This window comes from Nanorana parkeri, unplaced genomic scaffold (assembly GCF_000935625.1).
Source record: "Nanorana parkeri isolate BGI_ZX_2015 unplaced genomic scaffold, ASM93562v1 scaffold1476, whole genome shotgun sequence".
NCBI lineage: Eukaryota > Metazoa > Chordata > Amphibia > Anura > Dicroglossidae > Nanorana > Nanorana parkeri.
In genome coordinates, this window is record NW_017307744.1 from 300,783 (window position 1) to 315,989 (window position 15,207).

At 42.0% G+C, this 15,207-nt stretch overlaps 1 protein-coding gene across 1 annotated transcript; it reads left to right on the forward strand.

Annotated features, from left to right (window-relative positions):
• The first annotated feature begins 2,369 nt into the window (after positions 1 to 2,369).
• RASL10A (RAS like family 10 member A) lies at positions 2,370 to 13,460 on the forward strand. Its single transcript, XM_018570192.1, has 4 exons — positions 2,370 to 2,506; positions 3,194 to 3,519; positions 9,878 to 9,999; positions 13,140 to 13,460. The coding sequence occupies exons 2-4, from the start codon at positions 3,247 to 3,249 to the stop codon at positions 13,399 to 13,401; spliced, it is 657 nt and encodes a 218-aa protein (XP_018425694.1). The 5' UTR covers positions 2,370 to 2,506; positions 3,194 to 3,246; the 3' UTR covers positions 13,402 to 13,460.
• Positions 13,461 to 15,207: the final 1,747 nt, after the last annotated feature.

Genomic DNA, 15,207 nt, shown 5'->3' on the forward strand with positions numbered 1-15,207 from the left:
ATGAGAAAAAAATGTCCTGTATGAGGTAATACAGATTTAACCATGCACGAGCTATTGGAGTTAACTCGCTCTTGAGGGGCATGAAGTAATACAACTGACTGCTCTAATTTATGGACTATTCTTAGTTAAATGTTAAATAACTACTGTATGGAGTAATACAGATATCATACTTACCTTTATCTGAAGTATTGAGGAAGACATTTCCCTTACATGCACTGTGTTGTGTCCTTGTTGCACCTAAACAAACTTCCATTGAACTTGGAATCACTTGCAGTTATATAATCTCACCTCCATGAGTATATCCTTCCACAGCTTAAATCCATACCAGGTAAAGATTCAACAATTTGCTTACATGCGTTTACACACGCAGCCCTGGTGAAACCGCACACAGCCATGGTGAGAGTGTGCAGCCCTGATGAGACCCCGCACAGCTTCCTGAGACGCCGCATAGCTCTGGTGAGCAACACAGGGTATAGAACTTCAAATTATTCTGCTCTGCTGTATAATGTATTGCTGGGATTTGTAGTCCTATATTGCTGGTGGTATTCTGCATTGCTGTATAATGTATTGCTGGGATTTGTAGTCCTATATTGCTGGTGGTATTCTGCATTGCTGTATAATGTATTGCTGGGATTTGTAATCCTCTATAACTGGTGGTATTCTGCATTGGAGTATAATGTATTACTATGATTTGTAGTCCTCTATTGCAGGTGGTTTACTGCAATGCTGAGTAGTCCTATATTGCTGGTGGTATTCTGCATTGCTGTATAATGTATTGCTGGGATTTGTAATCCTCTATAACTGGTGGTATTCTGCATTGGAGTATAATGTATTACTATGATTTGTAGTCCTCTATTGCAGGTGGTTTACTGCAATGCTGTATAAGGTATTGCTGGGATTTATAGTCCCTCTAAAGCCTGGAGTTAGTGGCAGTACTACCATGGTGGCAGCATTTGCAGCTGCGACCAAGCCCTGGCGCTCCACCACTGTCCTAAAATCATTAGTCTGCATTGTTTTAGAAAAACTGTCACATGACACTAAAAAAGAAAGTTATCGGTTGCTGGGATGTGTAGTTCTCTATAGCTTGTGAAATTCAGCATTGCTGTAAAATGAATTTCTGGGATTCCTAGACTTCTTTAACTGGTGGTATTCTGCATTGCTATATAATGCGTTGCTGGGATTTGTAGTCCTCTATAGGTGGTGGTATTCTGCATTGCTATATAATGCGTGGCTGGGATTTGTAGTCCTCTATAGCTGGTGGTATTCTGCATTGCTGTATAATGTATTGCTGGGATTTATAGTCCCTCTAAAGCCTGGAGTCAGTGGCAGTACTACCATGGTGGCAGCATTTGCAGCTGCGACCAAGCCCTGGCGCTCCACCACCGCCCTAAAATCATTAGTCTGCATTGTTTTAGAAAAACTGTTACATGACACTAAAAAAGAAAGTTATCGGTAATTGGTATCGGTGAGTACTTAAAGGGTTTCTAAACCCTCCGTTTTGTTTGCATATATATTTACGGCTAGCAAGCAGTAGATGTATGCAAAGTTTTTTCTTAAAACAAAACCCGCTTTAACAGCGGCTTAAACTTACCCCGTCTTCGTAGCTCGCTCCCGTCCAAGAATCCGAAACTGCTCGGGCAGCTGCAAAGCATCTTGGGGCGGGCGCATGCGCAGTTCGGATTTTCGGTCGGGAGACGAGACGAGACGCAAGGTAAGTCTATGCACGCGTGCACCCGCATGCAGATACCGCGGAACAGAAAGTGCCAGCAAGGACAGAGGAGTCAGCGATGGATCGGACACCCGCAGCACTGCTGGAGAGAAGGCTGGAAAGAAGAGGAAGATCGGATTACGAGACATCATTTAAGGTAAGTGCTAACATTAACATTGGGGGGACGGAAAACATTTTTTTACTTTAATGTCACTTTAAGGAAAAGTATCGGTACTCATACTTGGTCTGGAAAAAATGGGATCGGGTGCATCCCTAGTCACAACACAAATCATTCTGGTAGGCTATAATTGGAATGGAGATTATTCGTTATAGTTAATCATGTTTAACCTTCCTATTTTTGGGGGAGAAAATGCGATTACAGATTACAATTGCAATAGTAAATACTGGGAAATCAGATAAAAGCTTGCACTATCATAATATAATTCAGAATTGTATCCAGGATAGTGGTCTCCGTAATGATAGGCAGGTGATCTGTATAAAGGTAACTGGAAAGTAGTTACACTGCCAGTTCTGCAGAATGGAAACGATCGATGTCTCCCAGTAGAAAGTGTTGATGATAGGATGCCGCAGTTTAGACAAGGGGAGGAGGGGGCTTATTTGTATTCTGCAGCACGTGCCCCACAATCCTGCTGTGCTCAGCAAGAATGGAACAAGGGGGAGGAGGGAAAAGGTATACAGTCAGTGCATAGGAGGATGCTGGCTGGATGTGCTGTCGCTGTCCCTGGTGCTAAAGGTTAATGGTTGTATGTCAAGTTTGGGCGCAGAAAGGCACAGGGGGTAAGAACAAGGCTGTTTGTATCGTGTCCATCGCTCATCCTCCAGATAAAATATAGATCCATCTATACAAAGGGTCATTATTTATTCCTTGTGTAGCGAGATGGAATGCTTCTAAAATGTTATTTGTTTTTTTGCATTACTCATCATCTGTTTGTGCCCTGACTCACCCCCAGCACAGCATTCAGTCACCAGTGCTGCGACGACCTTGACCGATGACTCCTAAATCTAATGACCCATCGGTTGTTGCCAGCACCTCTTCCATCCATCCTCCGTTCTGATAAATGACAAGGCTCATCCCAATGATCACTCCATTAATTATCAGTAATACTTCAAATATTGTCCTTTATGCCACTACATCAATTGTGTTACCGCTTCTGTTTTAAAGGTGTCAGTCAATACACAAGCTGTTCTTTGCTGATGGTGCAATTGATTTAAAAAAAAATTGCCATTTGGGACAACAGTATTAATCATTCTGCATCAGTAGATGTGACCTTGCTTTAGTAATTACTCATAATGTGAACATGATCATTTCAGATGCTCAGGACGTGAAAGGTTTGTTTTTTTCATGGAAGCTATGACATTGACATTTTCTTTTACCTGTCTTAATGAGCTTTGAGGCTTATTCCTCTCTATGGTCCTCATGTACGATTGGTGTTTTTCATAAATGTAATTGCTTTGTTCTTACAGATGTCAGAATGAGGGTGTCGCATCAGTTTATAATGCTCAGATAATAGCAGCTCATGGCTGGAGATGGTCATGTAAGAAGAGGTGATAGGTGCAGATATGCTTGTATGAAGATGGCGCAGACGGTGCAGGTGGCAGTACTGGGGGCACCCAGGGTTGGCAAGACCTCTATCATCCGGCAATTTGTAGCCCAGGACTTCCAGGAGGAATACACCCCAACTGAGAGTCGGCAGCTGCACAGAGCCTCTGCAGTGCTCAGCGAGAGGATGTATGAGCTGCTCATCCTGGACTTACCTAACCTGCCTAGATACCCTGGATCCGCGGGACAGGTGAGGCTGCTATAAAGTCGGTTATTCTCGCACGTTACCAGGCTAGTTCCCGGAATCTGCCAAATTACTGACCTTGGAATATCTCTTGTGGTTTCTTGTTGTTAAAATGTCTGCAGACCAGAATAAATATAATGTGACCTTTCAGAAACTCTTAAAGAGGTGTATTTCCTCCAACATCAATTTAAAAGGTGAAAATTTCTTTTTTTTTGGTGTGTTGCATTTATATGTGTTTTTATGCTGAGATCTATGGGTATAGATGAAATAGTGTGCACGTGGATAGAAAACTGGCTACAGGAACGTGTACAAAGAGTATCGATAAATGGCACCTTTTCAGACTGGGCTGAAGTCATGAGTGGCGTGCCCCAGAGTTCTGTGCTGGGCCCCATGCTTTTTAACCTGTTTTTTAGATTAGATAGATAGATTTTAGATAGATAGATTTATTTATTTGTCACATACATAATCGTACAAGTATGATATGCAGTGAAATGCTTACACGACTCCAAGAAGGAGATTTATTAATGATATCGGGGAGGGAGTGGATAGCAATGTTTCAGTATTTGCTGATGATACCAAAATTGGGAGGGTAATACACATGGACTTAGACACTGTAACATTACAGGAGGACCTGGATAAAATAGGGGAGTGGGCAACTGTATGGCAGATGAAGTTCAATGTCGATAAATGCAAAGTAATGCACTTTGGGATTAAAAATAGGCAAATGGACTATACACTTATGTGTGTGCCACTAGGGAAGTCAGAAATTTAGAAAGATTTTGGGGTCATTGTAGACCACAGATTGAAGAATAGCTTGCAGTGCCAGGCTACTGTAAACAAATCGAGCAGAGTCCTATCTTGCATTAAGAAGGGAATGTACTGCAGGGACAAGTCTATAATTATGCCACTTTACAGATCACTGGTTCGGCCTCATCTGGAGTATGCAGTCCAGTTTTGGTCACCAGTGCTCAGAAAAGATGTCCTTGAGCTGGAAAAAGTCCAGTGGAGGGCAACCAAACTCATTAAGGGGTTGGAGGACGAGAGCTATGAGACAAGAAAAATGTTCAATGGTGACAGCAACACTATTAACAAACTCTTTACGGTTAACCCCATAACAAAGACTAGAGGCCACCACCTAAAATTGGTGGAGAAAGAATTTCAGCACACGGGGCGCAAGGGGTTCTTCTCAGTTAGAGCGGTTAGGGTCTGGAACTCGCTGCCACAGGAAGTGATTTCAGCTAAGAGTGTGGAATAATTCAAGAAACTCTTGGACAATTTCCTAAGAGACCTTAATGTACAGGGGTACAGGTGCTCCTAGGAGCAGGATCACACATGGATTCATATACACGCACACACTAGCTCAACCATAAATGCATACACGCAATAGGTTGGACTTGATGGACTTATGTCTTTATTCAACCTCAAATATGATGTAACTATGTAACTATATACATTTATATGCATTCCATTGTGATAAAATGCAAAAGTTGCATTTTAACGCATATAACTAAAACGCATATAAACGCAGCGTTGTAGTGTGAACATGACACATAGAGAACTAATGTTTTCTATGTGTCGTTGTGGTTACCAGCATTCATCCAGTATGGAAACATCAAATGGCAAAAATAGACCTTAATAGTGATCACTTATGGCTCTTCTAAATATGATGATGTATCCAGGAAATGTCAATCTAAAGGCAAATATGATATGAGTATAAACTTGCTCGCATTTAAATCCTTCTGACATTACGATCACCGCAGCCTGTTCTCTGCATTATGTACTTTTTGCTGGAAGGTCTGTTTATTTCTCATGGTAGCAGAATATAGTAATGTCCAGATGTCATTCATTTATCCAACACTCTGTGAGCCATAGGGACCTTTATACGAACAAGTGATTGGTTTATATACATTGAATCAGCAATCATCAACATTGAAAGCATTTTTCTTTATACCTTCTTTGTGGCCATTTTCCTTTTTACTATAAAACACAGCTCAGTGTCTTATTTTTCTAGCCAGCAATGCAAAATGAAGAAGCATGTCTAAAGGTATGAGATACCAAATAGAACGAGGATGATGTGTTCATTCTTTTGTGCATCTTACCAGTATGGCATAAAACAAAGCTTTTATTTAATTATATATTAAAAAAAGTATTGTCTAGAAATATATATTTTTTTTTTCTTTACACAGATAGGTACCCAATGTGCATTTATCAAAGGGAAGGTGGACTCGTTTTATAGTATTCAAATTGAGCGACTCTAGAGCAGAGGTGGCCCCCCAGCTGTTGTATAACTACAAATCCCAACATGCATCTGTCTCTGGGAGTCATGCCCGTGGATGGAAAATCTTGCAGTGCCTCATTGGATAGGTAGTTACACAATAGCTGGAGGGCTGGAATTTGCCCACCTCTGCTCTATTTATTTATTACAGGTATTTATATATCACTAACAATTTACGCAGCTCTTTACATAGTACACATTCACATCAGTCCCTGCCCTCAAGGAGCTTACAATCTAAGGTCCCTATCTCACATGCATACATACAGGGCTGATTTATACCGGAGCATGTCTCTTGGAGTGTGGGAGGAAACCGGAGTACCCGGAGGAAACCGGAGTACACGGAGGAAACCTACGCAAGCAACAGGGAGAACATGCAAACTCCTGGCAGATAGTGACCTGTCCAGGATTCAACCCAGGGACCCCCAGTAGTGCAAGGCAGAAGCACTAACCACTACACCACTGTGCTCTAGATGGATAATGGGAAGATATAGAAATTAAGAAGTTAAGAACTAAAAACATAGTAAGGGCATCAGGGCCGAATTTTCTCTCTCTGCTGCCCCAAGGCCAGGTTCATCAATGCGGCCCCCTACCCACCAACCCCCCCCCCATAGAGAATGGCAGACCTTCAGGCTGCATACAAGTTATCTCAGCGACAACGCCACCAAAATCACTTGTGCAAAACAAGCAGTGGCTTCCCCGCTGTACATTTAACTCTGCTTGCCCAAAGCAGGGCTAAATGTAGAAAACAACTACCCACCCGGCGCCCGGAACTGCATGTCCCGGGAATCCCATACCCCTGCTGCCCCTCTACTCCCTGCTGCCCCAAGGACAGGCCTTGGTTGGCCTTGTGGGAAATCCGGCCCTGAAGGGCATACAAGACTCATTATACTATTATTATTATTATTATTATACAGGATTTATATAGCACCAACAGTTTGTGCAGCACTTAACAATAAAAGGAAGACATTACAGTTACAATATAATTCAAAATAATAGTTAGCCCCGCCCTTGAGAGCTTAGACTAAATGCTCAGATTCTTGCACAATCGTGACCTCTTTAGGTGTTAGGGGAAGCTATTTCATGGTTAATTTAGGATTGGAATAGATGGTAAATTTAGGGGAGGATGGGGTGATTCCTTTAGCTGTCCCATCTTGCAGTGTCTAGAGCAGAGGTTGGCAACAATGGCTCTCCTGCTGTGGTGAAATTATAAATCCCATCATGCCTCTGGGAGTCATGCCTGTGGCTGTCAGTCTCGCAATGCCTCAGGGGGGCTGTAGTTCTACCACAGCTTGAGTGCCAGGATTGCCTACCCCTGGTCTAGAGCTTTCCTCCTCAACTACCAACCTACTGGCTAGTAAAGTCACCAATCATAGTGATCAGCCAACAGGAAGGTGCAGGAGATGGGAGGAAGCTAACTTTTGGCACGATCAGGAAGTGTTTAAATGTACATTTCACAGGTGTTGAAGAAGACATATACAATATTTACAGGTTCTGCTATGTATCTTTACATTGCCAAGAAGTGCATTAAGATTTAAAATACATATAACATGAGCTGTCATTTTCTAGTGTAAGTAGAAAAGAGAAGTTTATACTGGCCATACATTATTCATTAAAGATGATCTTTATGTAGATATAAAAGACACAAATTAATGCAGTTCGGTATTCATAAATACAGCATAATTTTTTTTTTAAATGCAGGCAATGTTATTACCTGAATTTGGCTTGTAGCAGTATCTTGCAATCCCAGTAAAGCAGAGCTCATGGTGGGAGAAGCAGCACGGGGAGCCAATCAGTTGTCCCACAGTATTCTGTGATAACAAGGTACACTATATTGACAAAAGTATCGGGACGCCGGCCATTACACGCACATGAACTGGAGAAAATGGCATCTCAATCTTAGTCCATAGGGTTCAATATTGAGTTGGCTTACCCTTTGCAGCTATAACAGCTTGAACTCTTCTGGGAAGGCGTCCACAAGGTTTAAGAGTGTGTCTATGGGATTATTTGACCATTCTTCCAGAAGCGCATTTGTGAGGTCAGGTATTGATGTGGGACGAGAAGGCCTCGCTCGCAGTCTCCGCTCTAATTCATCCCAAAGGTGTGCTATCAGGTTGAGGTCAGGACTCTGTGCAGGCCAGTCAAGTTCCTCCACCCCAAACTCGCTCATCCATGTCTTTATAGACCTTGCTGTGTGCACTGGTGCGCAGTCATGTTGGAACAGGAAGGGGCCATCCCCAAACTGTTCCCACAAAGTTGGGAGCATGAAATTGTCCAAAATGTCTTGGTATACTGATGCCTTAAGAGTCCCCTTCACTGGAACTAAGGGGCCAAGCCCAACCCCTGAAAAACAACCCCACACCAAAATCCCCCCTCCACCAAACTTTACACTTGGCACACTGCAATCAGGCATGTAGCGTTCTCCTGTCAGCCGCCAAACCCAAACACGTCTATCGGATTGCCACACAGAGAAGCGTGATTCGTCACTCCAGGGAACACATCTGCACTTCTCTAGAGTCCAGTGGCGGCGTGCTTTACACCACTGCATCCGACGCTTTGCATTGCACTTGGTGATGTAAGGCTTGGGTGCAGCTGCTCGGCCATGGAAACCCATTCCATGAAGCTCTATACGTACTGTTGTTGTGCCAATCTGAAGGCCACACGAAGTTTGGAGGTCTGTAGCTATTGACTCTGCAGACAATTGGCGACTTCTGCGCACTGTGCACTTGAGCATGCGCTGACCCCGTTCTGTCATTTTACATGGCCTACTACTTCGTGGCTGAGTTGCTGTTGTTCCCAGTTGCTTCCACTTTGTTATAATACCACTAACAGGTGAACGCGGAATATTTAGTAGCAAGGAAATTTCACGGATGGACATGTTGCACAGGTGGCAACCTATCACGGTACCACGCTGGAATTCACTGAGCTCCTGAGAGCGACCCATTCTTTCACAAATGTTTGTAGAAGCAATCTGCATGCCTAGGTGCTTGATTTTATACACCTGTGAGTGACCATGGAGGTGATTGGAACACCTGAATCCAATGATTTGGAGGGGTGTCCCAATACTTTTGGCAATATAGTGTATACTATAATACATGTAGAGATATGTGAGATATAGGAGGAGAGAGCATAGTGACAGAAAGACGTGCACTGCTCACCAGTCATTTTCTTTCACTGTGCAGCTAGGAGAGGGACAAGACCTGTAAATTTTATAGTGTTAGTTATTGCAGCAAGGAAAAATCATGTCTTTCGTCCGGCCAGGCAGGGCTGTGCTCTGTGGCAGGGCTGTGTTAGTACCTGCTGCTTCTCTTTTCACCGTCCAGTCACAGGCTGGGGGAGGGACAAGACCGATAAGTGTTATGTATCTGCAGAAGAGAGAATACAGGTCTCCTATACTTCCAGGCAGGGCTGTGCTCTGTGGCAGAGCTGTGGGGGACTGGATAGCCAAAAAACGTCTGTTTGCCTGGAGTTCAGCTTTATGCAATAGATATTACTCCTCACTGCTTGACATAAACACTGTATGGCAATATAGAAGTTTAATTTAGATTTCTGATTTTGTGGCTAATATATGAGATATTCTGCTGATTAAGCACTGTGGGTTTCATCATGAGTCTAGTTGCCTGGCCATACACAGATATGTTCAAGCAATTCAACCAATTTAAACACTGCATATTTGAAGGAGAAAGTCACCAACAATTACACGTGACGTTTTACCATCACACATACATGTTATTTCCAGATTATTCAGTGAACATTCCCTTTTCTCCCTAGAAAATAGAATTGTCCATTCAGTACAGGTGCACTGTTTGCAAATATCAGCCAGGACAGAGAGAGACATCAGTTTTGCCCCCAGTAGTTCAGTGATCCGAATGAGCACAGAGACATTTACCACCCATAGCTTTGTTATACCCATTGTGTATGGCGATGATTATTTGCAGTGGCAATGTGCAATGGCAGTCATTTTTCATTATGTACTGTAGGCTCTCATCTCAATGTGCAATGGCAGTCATTTTTCATTATGTACTGTAGGCACTCATGAAGGCGCAGATATTGCATTAACATAACTTATCCTGTCTTTGTTATTTCCCACAGGAGTGGATAGATCCACGTTTTCGGGGACTCCGTAACAGCAGAGTCTTTGTCTTGGTGTTTGACATCTGCAGCCCTGAGAGTTTCCACCATGTGAAGCAAATAAGGCAGCAAATCCTGGACAGGTGAGGGTCTTACTAACAGTCCAGAGTTATTAAAGGTCTATCTACACTTCTGTATTCCAGTAATGTGTGTCCTACTACGCGTGTTACCACAATGCGTGGTAGAGCACATGTAACACCAGTGCACCAAGGCAATGCAACTGTGTTCTGTGTTGTAGTGCATTGCCATGTGTTGCAGCACAAAAAAGGGTCATGTGTAATTGTCAGCATATTAAGGTATGTTGGCACACATTCATTTGGATGGGTTGCCTTAATAGAATACACATTAAGGTGCAACATAACACATGCGCAAATGTACTGCAAAGCAATAAATGGGCCCTAAGGGATTCTGGATGAAAGTGCTGTCTCCATTTGATTAATTAAAAGTATGAAATCAATAAAAGGAGATCAGGAATTGTAGAGAAAATATATGAACACGTAAAACGTTCTAATGTTCTCTTTCATTTCTAAAAGCATTTTTCTTTATGAGATAATCAATTGGTTTCCATTTACTGGCGATTGTACATTTCACAGAGATTGGCAGTATGGCTGCCCTCCAAATGGACAGTGCCGTCATAGCTTTGGGTTATATATTTTTATTTCACATTACTGGAAAATATAAGGATGTTAGAGATCATAAAGAAGGTCTATAACCATTGCATTGTAACAACTGCAACACTACCACCCTCCTGATAAAAGCATATACACATGTGAAATGTAATGATGACATTTATATTGCTCACACATAATGATCTATATATAATAATGCATATATAATATAATGATCTACATAATGCATTATGCACTATATTCCGATTTGTAACACAGTTCACTTAAAGCAGTGTTTGAATGACATTTAGCTTGCAAAAGCACTGTGTATTATAAACAATTGCTATTTTGTTTAAAGCTCATCTCTGGGCACAAAGCAAATGTAGCCCCAAACCTCTCTCCTCCTCTGCATAGGGTGCCCCAGCAGGATTTTGAAGCTTACATTGTTCCTGCAGCAAGATATGCTTTTTCTTTTGATATCATTACACCAGCTAAAGCCTGAAGGAGGGGTCCACAGCAGTGGCGGAGCTAAGGAACAAAGGGCCCTGGTGCAAGATTTTTTTTTTGGACACAGGGCACCTGAATGACATAGCATGCCCTGCAGTAATGAATATTCTAATAGCCCTCTGCCTACTGGGTGGGGTCTCCAGCCAACATGCCAGTGGGTACAGTACTGGCATAATGAACACTGTAAAACGTTATCCACTTGCACCCTTGCTGATACCAAGTAAAGGGTGTGCTTTGATAGGGAGAGGGAAAGGGAAGCAGGGATCTCCTTTGTCTCCAAACGCGGTCCGAACCTGAGCTATTCCGAACCAGGGTGTATCGCCTCCCGAACACGGAAGAAAGCCCCTTTCATGCCTTCCAATTAGCTGCTGTTGAGTAATTTCCCACCCATCCCTTGATGTAAGCATAGGGATGGGATGAATTGACATCATTGACCTTATATGGCTCCATGCCTATGAAAGTAAATTACATTTAGAACCTGTCCCACCCAGCTCCAGGCAACCAGTGTTGTCACTAATTGCCAGATGATGCAAATGCCACACACCCATCCATCCCCCCCTATAGTCCCCCCGCCCTCTCAGAGGATACCACCAGAGCTCACTCCTGCCGCCTTAGGCGTAAAAAAGGCTGGGGACGCATTTAATCATGGCAATTAATGTTCATTATAGCCTGGCAAACTATACCATGTGGCCTGGTATGGTGCAGGGAGGAGGGGGGGGGTGGTTGGGAATTTTGGGGGGAACCCCACGCATTTTTTTAAAACTTTTTACCTTGGCGTCCCTTCTAACTTTCCTACCAGCCCTTAAGGGTCTGGAATGGATCAAGAGGGATACCCCACGCAGTTCTTTTTTTATTATTCTTTTGTTTACATTTTTTTTTTCTGCTGGTTACTTCTGAGGTAGTGAGCAGAATAACTAAGCAGAATGCCTTTCGGCAGCATTTGGCTATTCACTCACTGCCGTTCGGTCCCTATGAGAATAGGGGTGAATGGTAGCGAGTGAAACCCCCCCCCCTTTTCCTGTGCACAGATTAAGGGTCTGGTTTGGAATTTTAGGGGGCACCCCAATTTGTTTTCCTTTTTTGGGCCCTGAGGTCCCCCTTAAAATTCCTACCAGACCTAAAGGGTCTGGAATGAATTTTATTTTATACATCAGGGGTCACTCCTAACATTCCTACCAGACCTAAAGGGTCTTTTTTTTTAAATTCTATTTTTTGACAACTTGCAGGGGATTTGGCTGTGCCGAGTCTAAGCATGTGCGTTCGGCTCGGCTGTTTACTTCGGCTGCTGTGCGGGCTATTGTGAATAGCGTGTACAGCAGCCCTTCCATTCACCTATACTGAAGAGTTCCTGAAGCCGAAGCAAGCCGAAGGATTAGCCGAACGTTTGGCTAAATCCTGCGGTTCTTTAGTGAATAACCCCCTAAATGTATATTATACATAATGTGCTCATCTAAATTTAAAGAAAATTGTATTTCTTGTTGCCCTAAATGGGAAGTCTAAGGCTAATGCATGTATGTGTTTTGGTTATCAGAGTCCACCTGTCACCAATATTATCTTTATATCTTACATGAGCTTTTAATATTAGTACTGTGGTGTTTTGGTTATCAGAGTCCATCTGTCACCAATATTATCTTTATATCTTACATAAGCTCTTAATATTAGTACTGTGTGCATCCATGTTTGTTTCTGCATGTACATCATTGGAGGGAGACCTGGAACCGATGTGTTGTCATTTCCTCATGTAGTAACCAAAAATGAGGTACATACTGAAGACAAGTGATGTGGCATAAAATGAGTGCATGTATTTGCTTTTAATCCTTTTACTTATGTTACATAATTGATAAGGGTATAAAAAGACACATTCATCAAGTTTAACCACTGTGTGTGTATGAGTTGTATGTGTTTGATCCAGAGGAAGGCAAGACAGCCTACAAGCATGAGCCAATTTGCTTCTAGATAGTAAAATAATACAATATATAATATAATAATGGCAATATCGCCTAATAACAACACAACACATCTATAATGCATATTGCCCTCTGCTTCCCAGTTGGTGTATCCGTCAAAGCAAATATTTCACGCCGTCTTCTGCTTGTCATTTGCTGTAGCACAAGCAAGCCCCCGGTGATTGTTGTAGTTGGAAACAAGAGAGACCAGCAGAAGCTTCGTTTTGCTCCACGGAATGTTCTCTCTGTACTGGTGAAGAAGAACTGGAAATGTGGATACCTGGAGTGTTCGGCTCGCAATAACTGGCACATCCTCTTACTCTTCAAGGAAATTCTCATCAGCACCACTGCAAGAAGCAGAAGCAAAACTCCCAGCATCTGCCTACAGGGAGCACTGCACAGAGAGCGCTGCAGTGTTATGTGAGCAGACCAGTTTAGAAACAGGATTGCCTCAAAGTTACAAAGACATTGCCACTACTAAAAGATATAAAGGAGGTTCAACCTTCTATGTTACATATGAGGTCTTCTCAGCCATGTGCTGGAGTGAGGAAGCCGCAGTCTATTAATGTTTGTAAGACAAGGGCTCCACAGCCAAATTGTAGACCTCTGACCACACATAGAAGCTGGTGACCTCCTTCTATCTGTCATGTCACATAAAATGAAAAGGGCTCCTTCACTGACACACAGTAAATCACTGCCATACCATTCATGATATACCAGCAACATTTAGGGGTTTATATTAATTTATACATAATGTTAAGCTAAGCATAGGTATTATATGTCACCTTGGTTCATGGGAAATTAGATAGAAGATTTGTAGGATGCATTCTTTGATATGTGCACCTGAATCATTTTCACAAGACTTGTTAGCAATATTTGAAGAAATAAATAATCATCAAAAGGCCAGAAAAGGATTATTACTTGTTTCTGTTGTTTTTTACTGACTGACTGCTTTTATTTTCTGTGTTGAAATGATAAAGAGAACCAGCACAACAGGAATATGTATATAGGTTACATTAATGTTCAAGCAAAGGCCTTCTATGCGAATCACACATCAAAGTATGTTTAGTCCCCTGTAAAATCGTGAGGAAGAATCTTTGTGGACCAAAGAAAATGATCAATAATGCAGCTAAATTGTTTCACAGATGCGTCCTCTAAGTAATACAGTTATCATCATTTCTGGTTCAGCTATTCCTATTTAAAGGGAAACTTGTGCTGAAAGAATGGGAAGACTCAAAAAAGAGAGCAATGGAAAGAAATGTGTGGGTCATAGAGGACATATCTTTATTATGCAACATTTTACACTTATGGCAGATAGAAGAAGTGAGGACAATAGTCCAAAAATCTGCAAAATTTAGAACACTGAGGAAGTCCTCAAGACATTTAAAATAAATGAAATAAAACCTGCATTACATGCCCTAAACACAGGGATCTGTGTCATCTTAAACTTATGGCACATATAAGAAGGAGGGAGGACAATAGTCCAAAAATCTACAAAATTTAGAAAAACGGAGGAAGAGATTTAAAGTCTATTTAAAAAAAGCATGCATTACATAACCTAAACACAGGGCTCTGTGTCACCACACACTTATGGCAGATAGAAGAAAGAAGGACCATAAATCTATGAAATTTAGGACACGGAGGTAGTCCTAATAAAAAGTAAAACAATGTCTATATCCTGTCCAGCGTAGGGATAGTAAAAAAAAAAAATTTAGCCCTCATTGATACGGTGTATGTTGATATATATAGCTTAAAGAAAGAAATTTATCTGGCCTATTAAACAGTCCATGTGTGTTTCATGTAAATCGCTGTCTACCCATTTAATGTGAACTCAAGCAAGGTAATGTGATGTTCTAGTAAGTATATTAGGATTCCTCCGCTCACAGTGGGATTTAATGGTGATGTGGTCTATTACCATGGGGATCTAGAAGTATTTGTGATTACCACTTCTTCATCATGAATAGTGGAGTTGCTATGGTTTTCCTTTTCTTGCTCATCTCATGACCCAAGTCATGTATAGAATATATTACCACATGTGGTTATAAATGAGTAAAGTGTAACCACAAACCAGAGTGTTACTTTAATATTTGATGTCAGAGAACGTAAGATATGTACCATCCCTGCTATAACACAGACTAGTCATTTGATGAAGGTTACAACCCTAACTCCAGCCAAATGGTGTTGTTTTGTTTTTGTTTATTTTTTGGGGGGGGGGGGGGGGAGGGCTGCG

Excerpts from the sequence above, each read along its gene's own strand:
- RASL10A (XM_018570192.1), top strand. The coding sequence starts at position 3,247 with ATGGCTGGAGATGGTCATGTAAGAAGAGGTGATAGGTGCAGATATGCT. Across the intron at positions 3,520-9,877 it reads ACCCTGGATCCGCGGGACAG|GAGTGGATAGATCCACGTTT; the intron begins GTGAGGCTGCTA and ends TATTTCCCACAG. Across the intron at positions 10,000-13,139 it reads AGGCAGCAAATCCTGGACAG|CACAAGCAAGCCCCCGGTGA; the intron begins GTGAGGGTCTTA and ends CATTTGCTGTAG.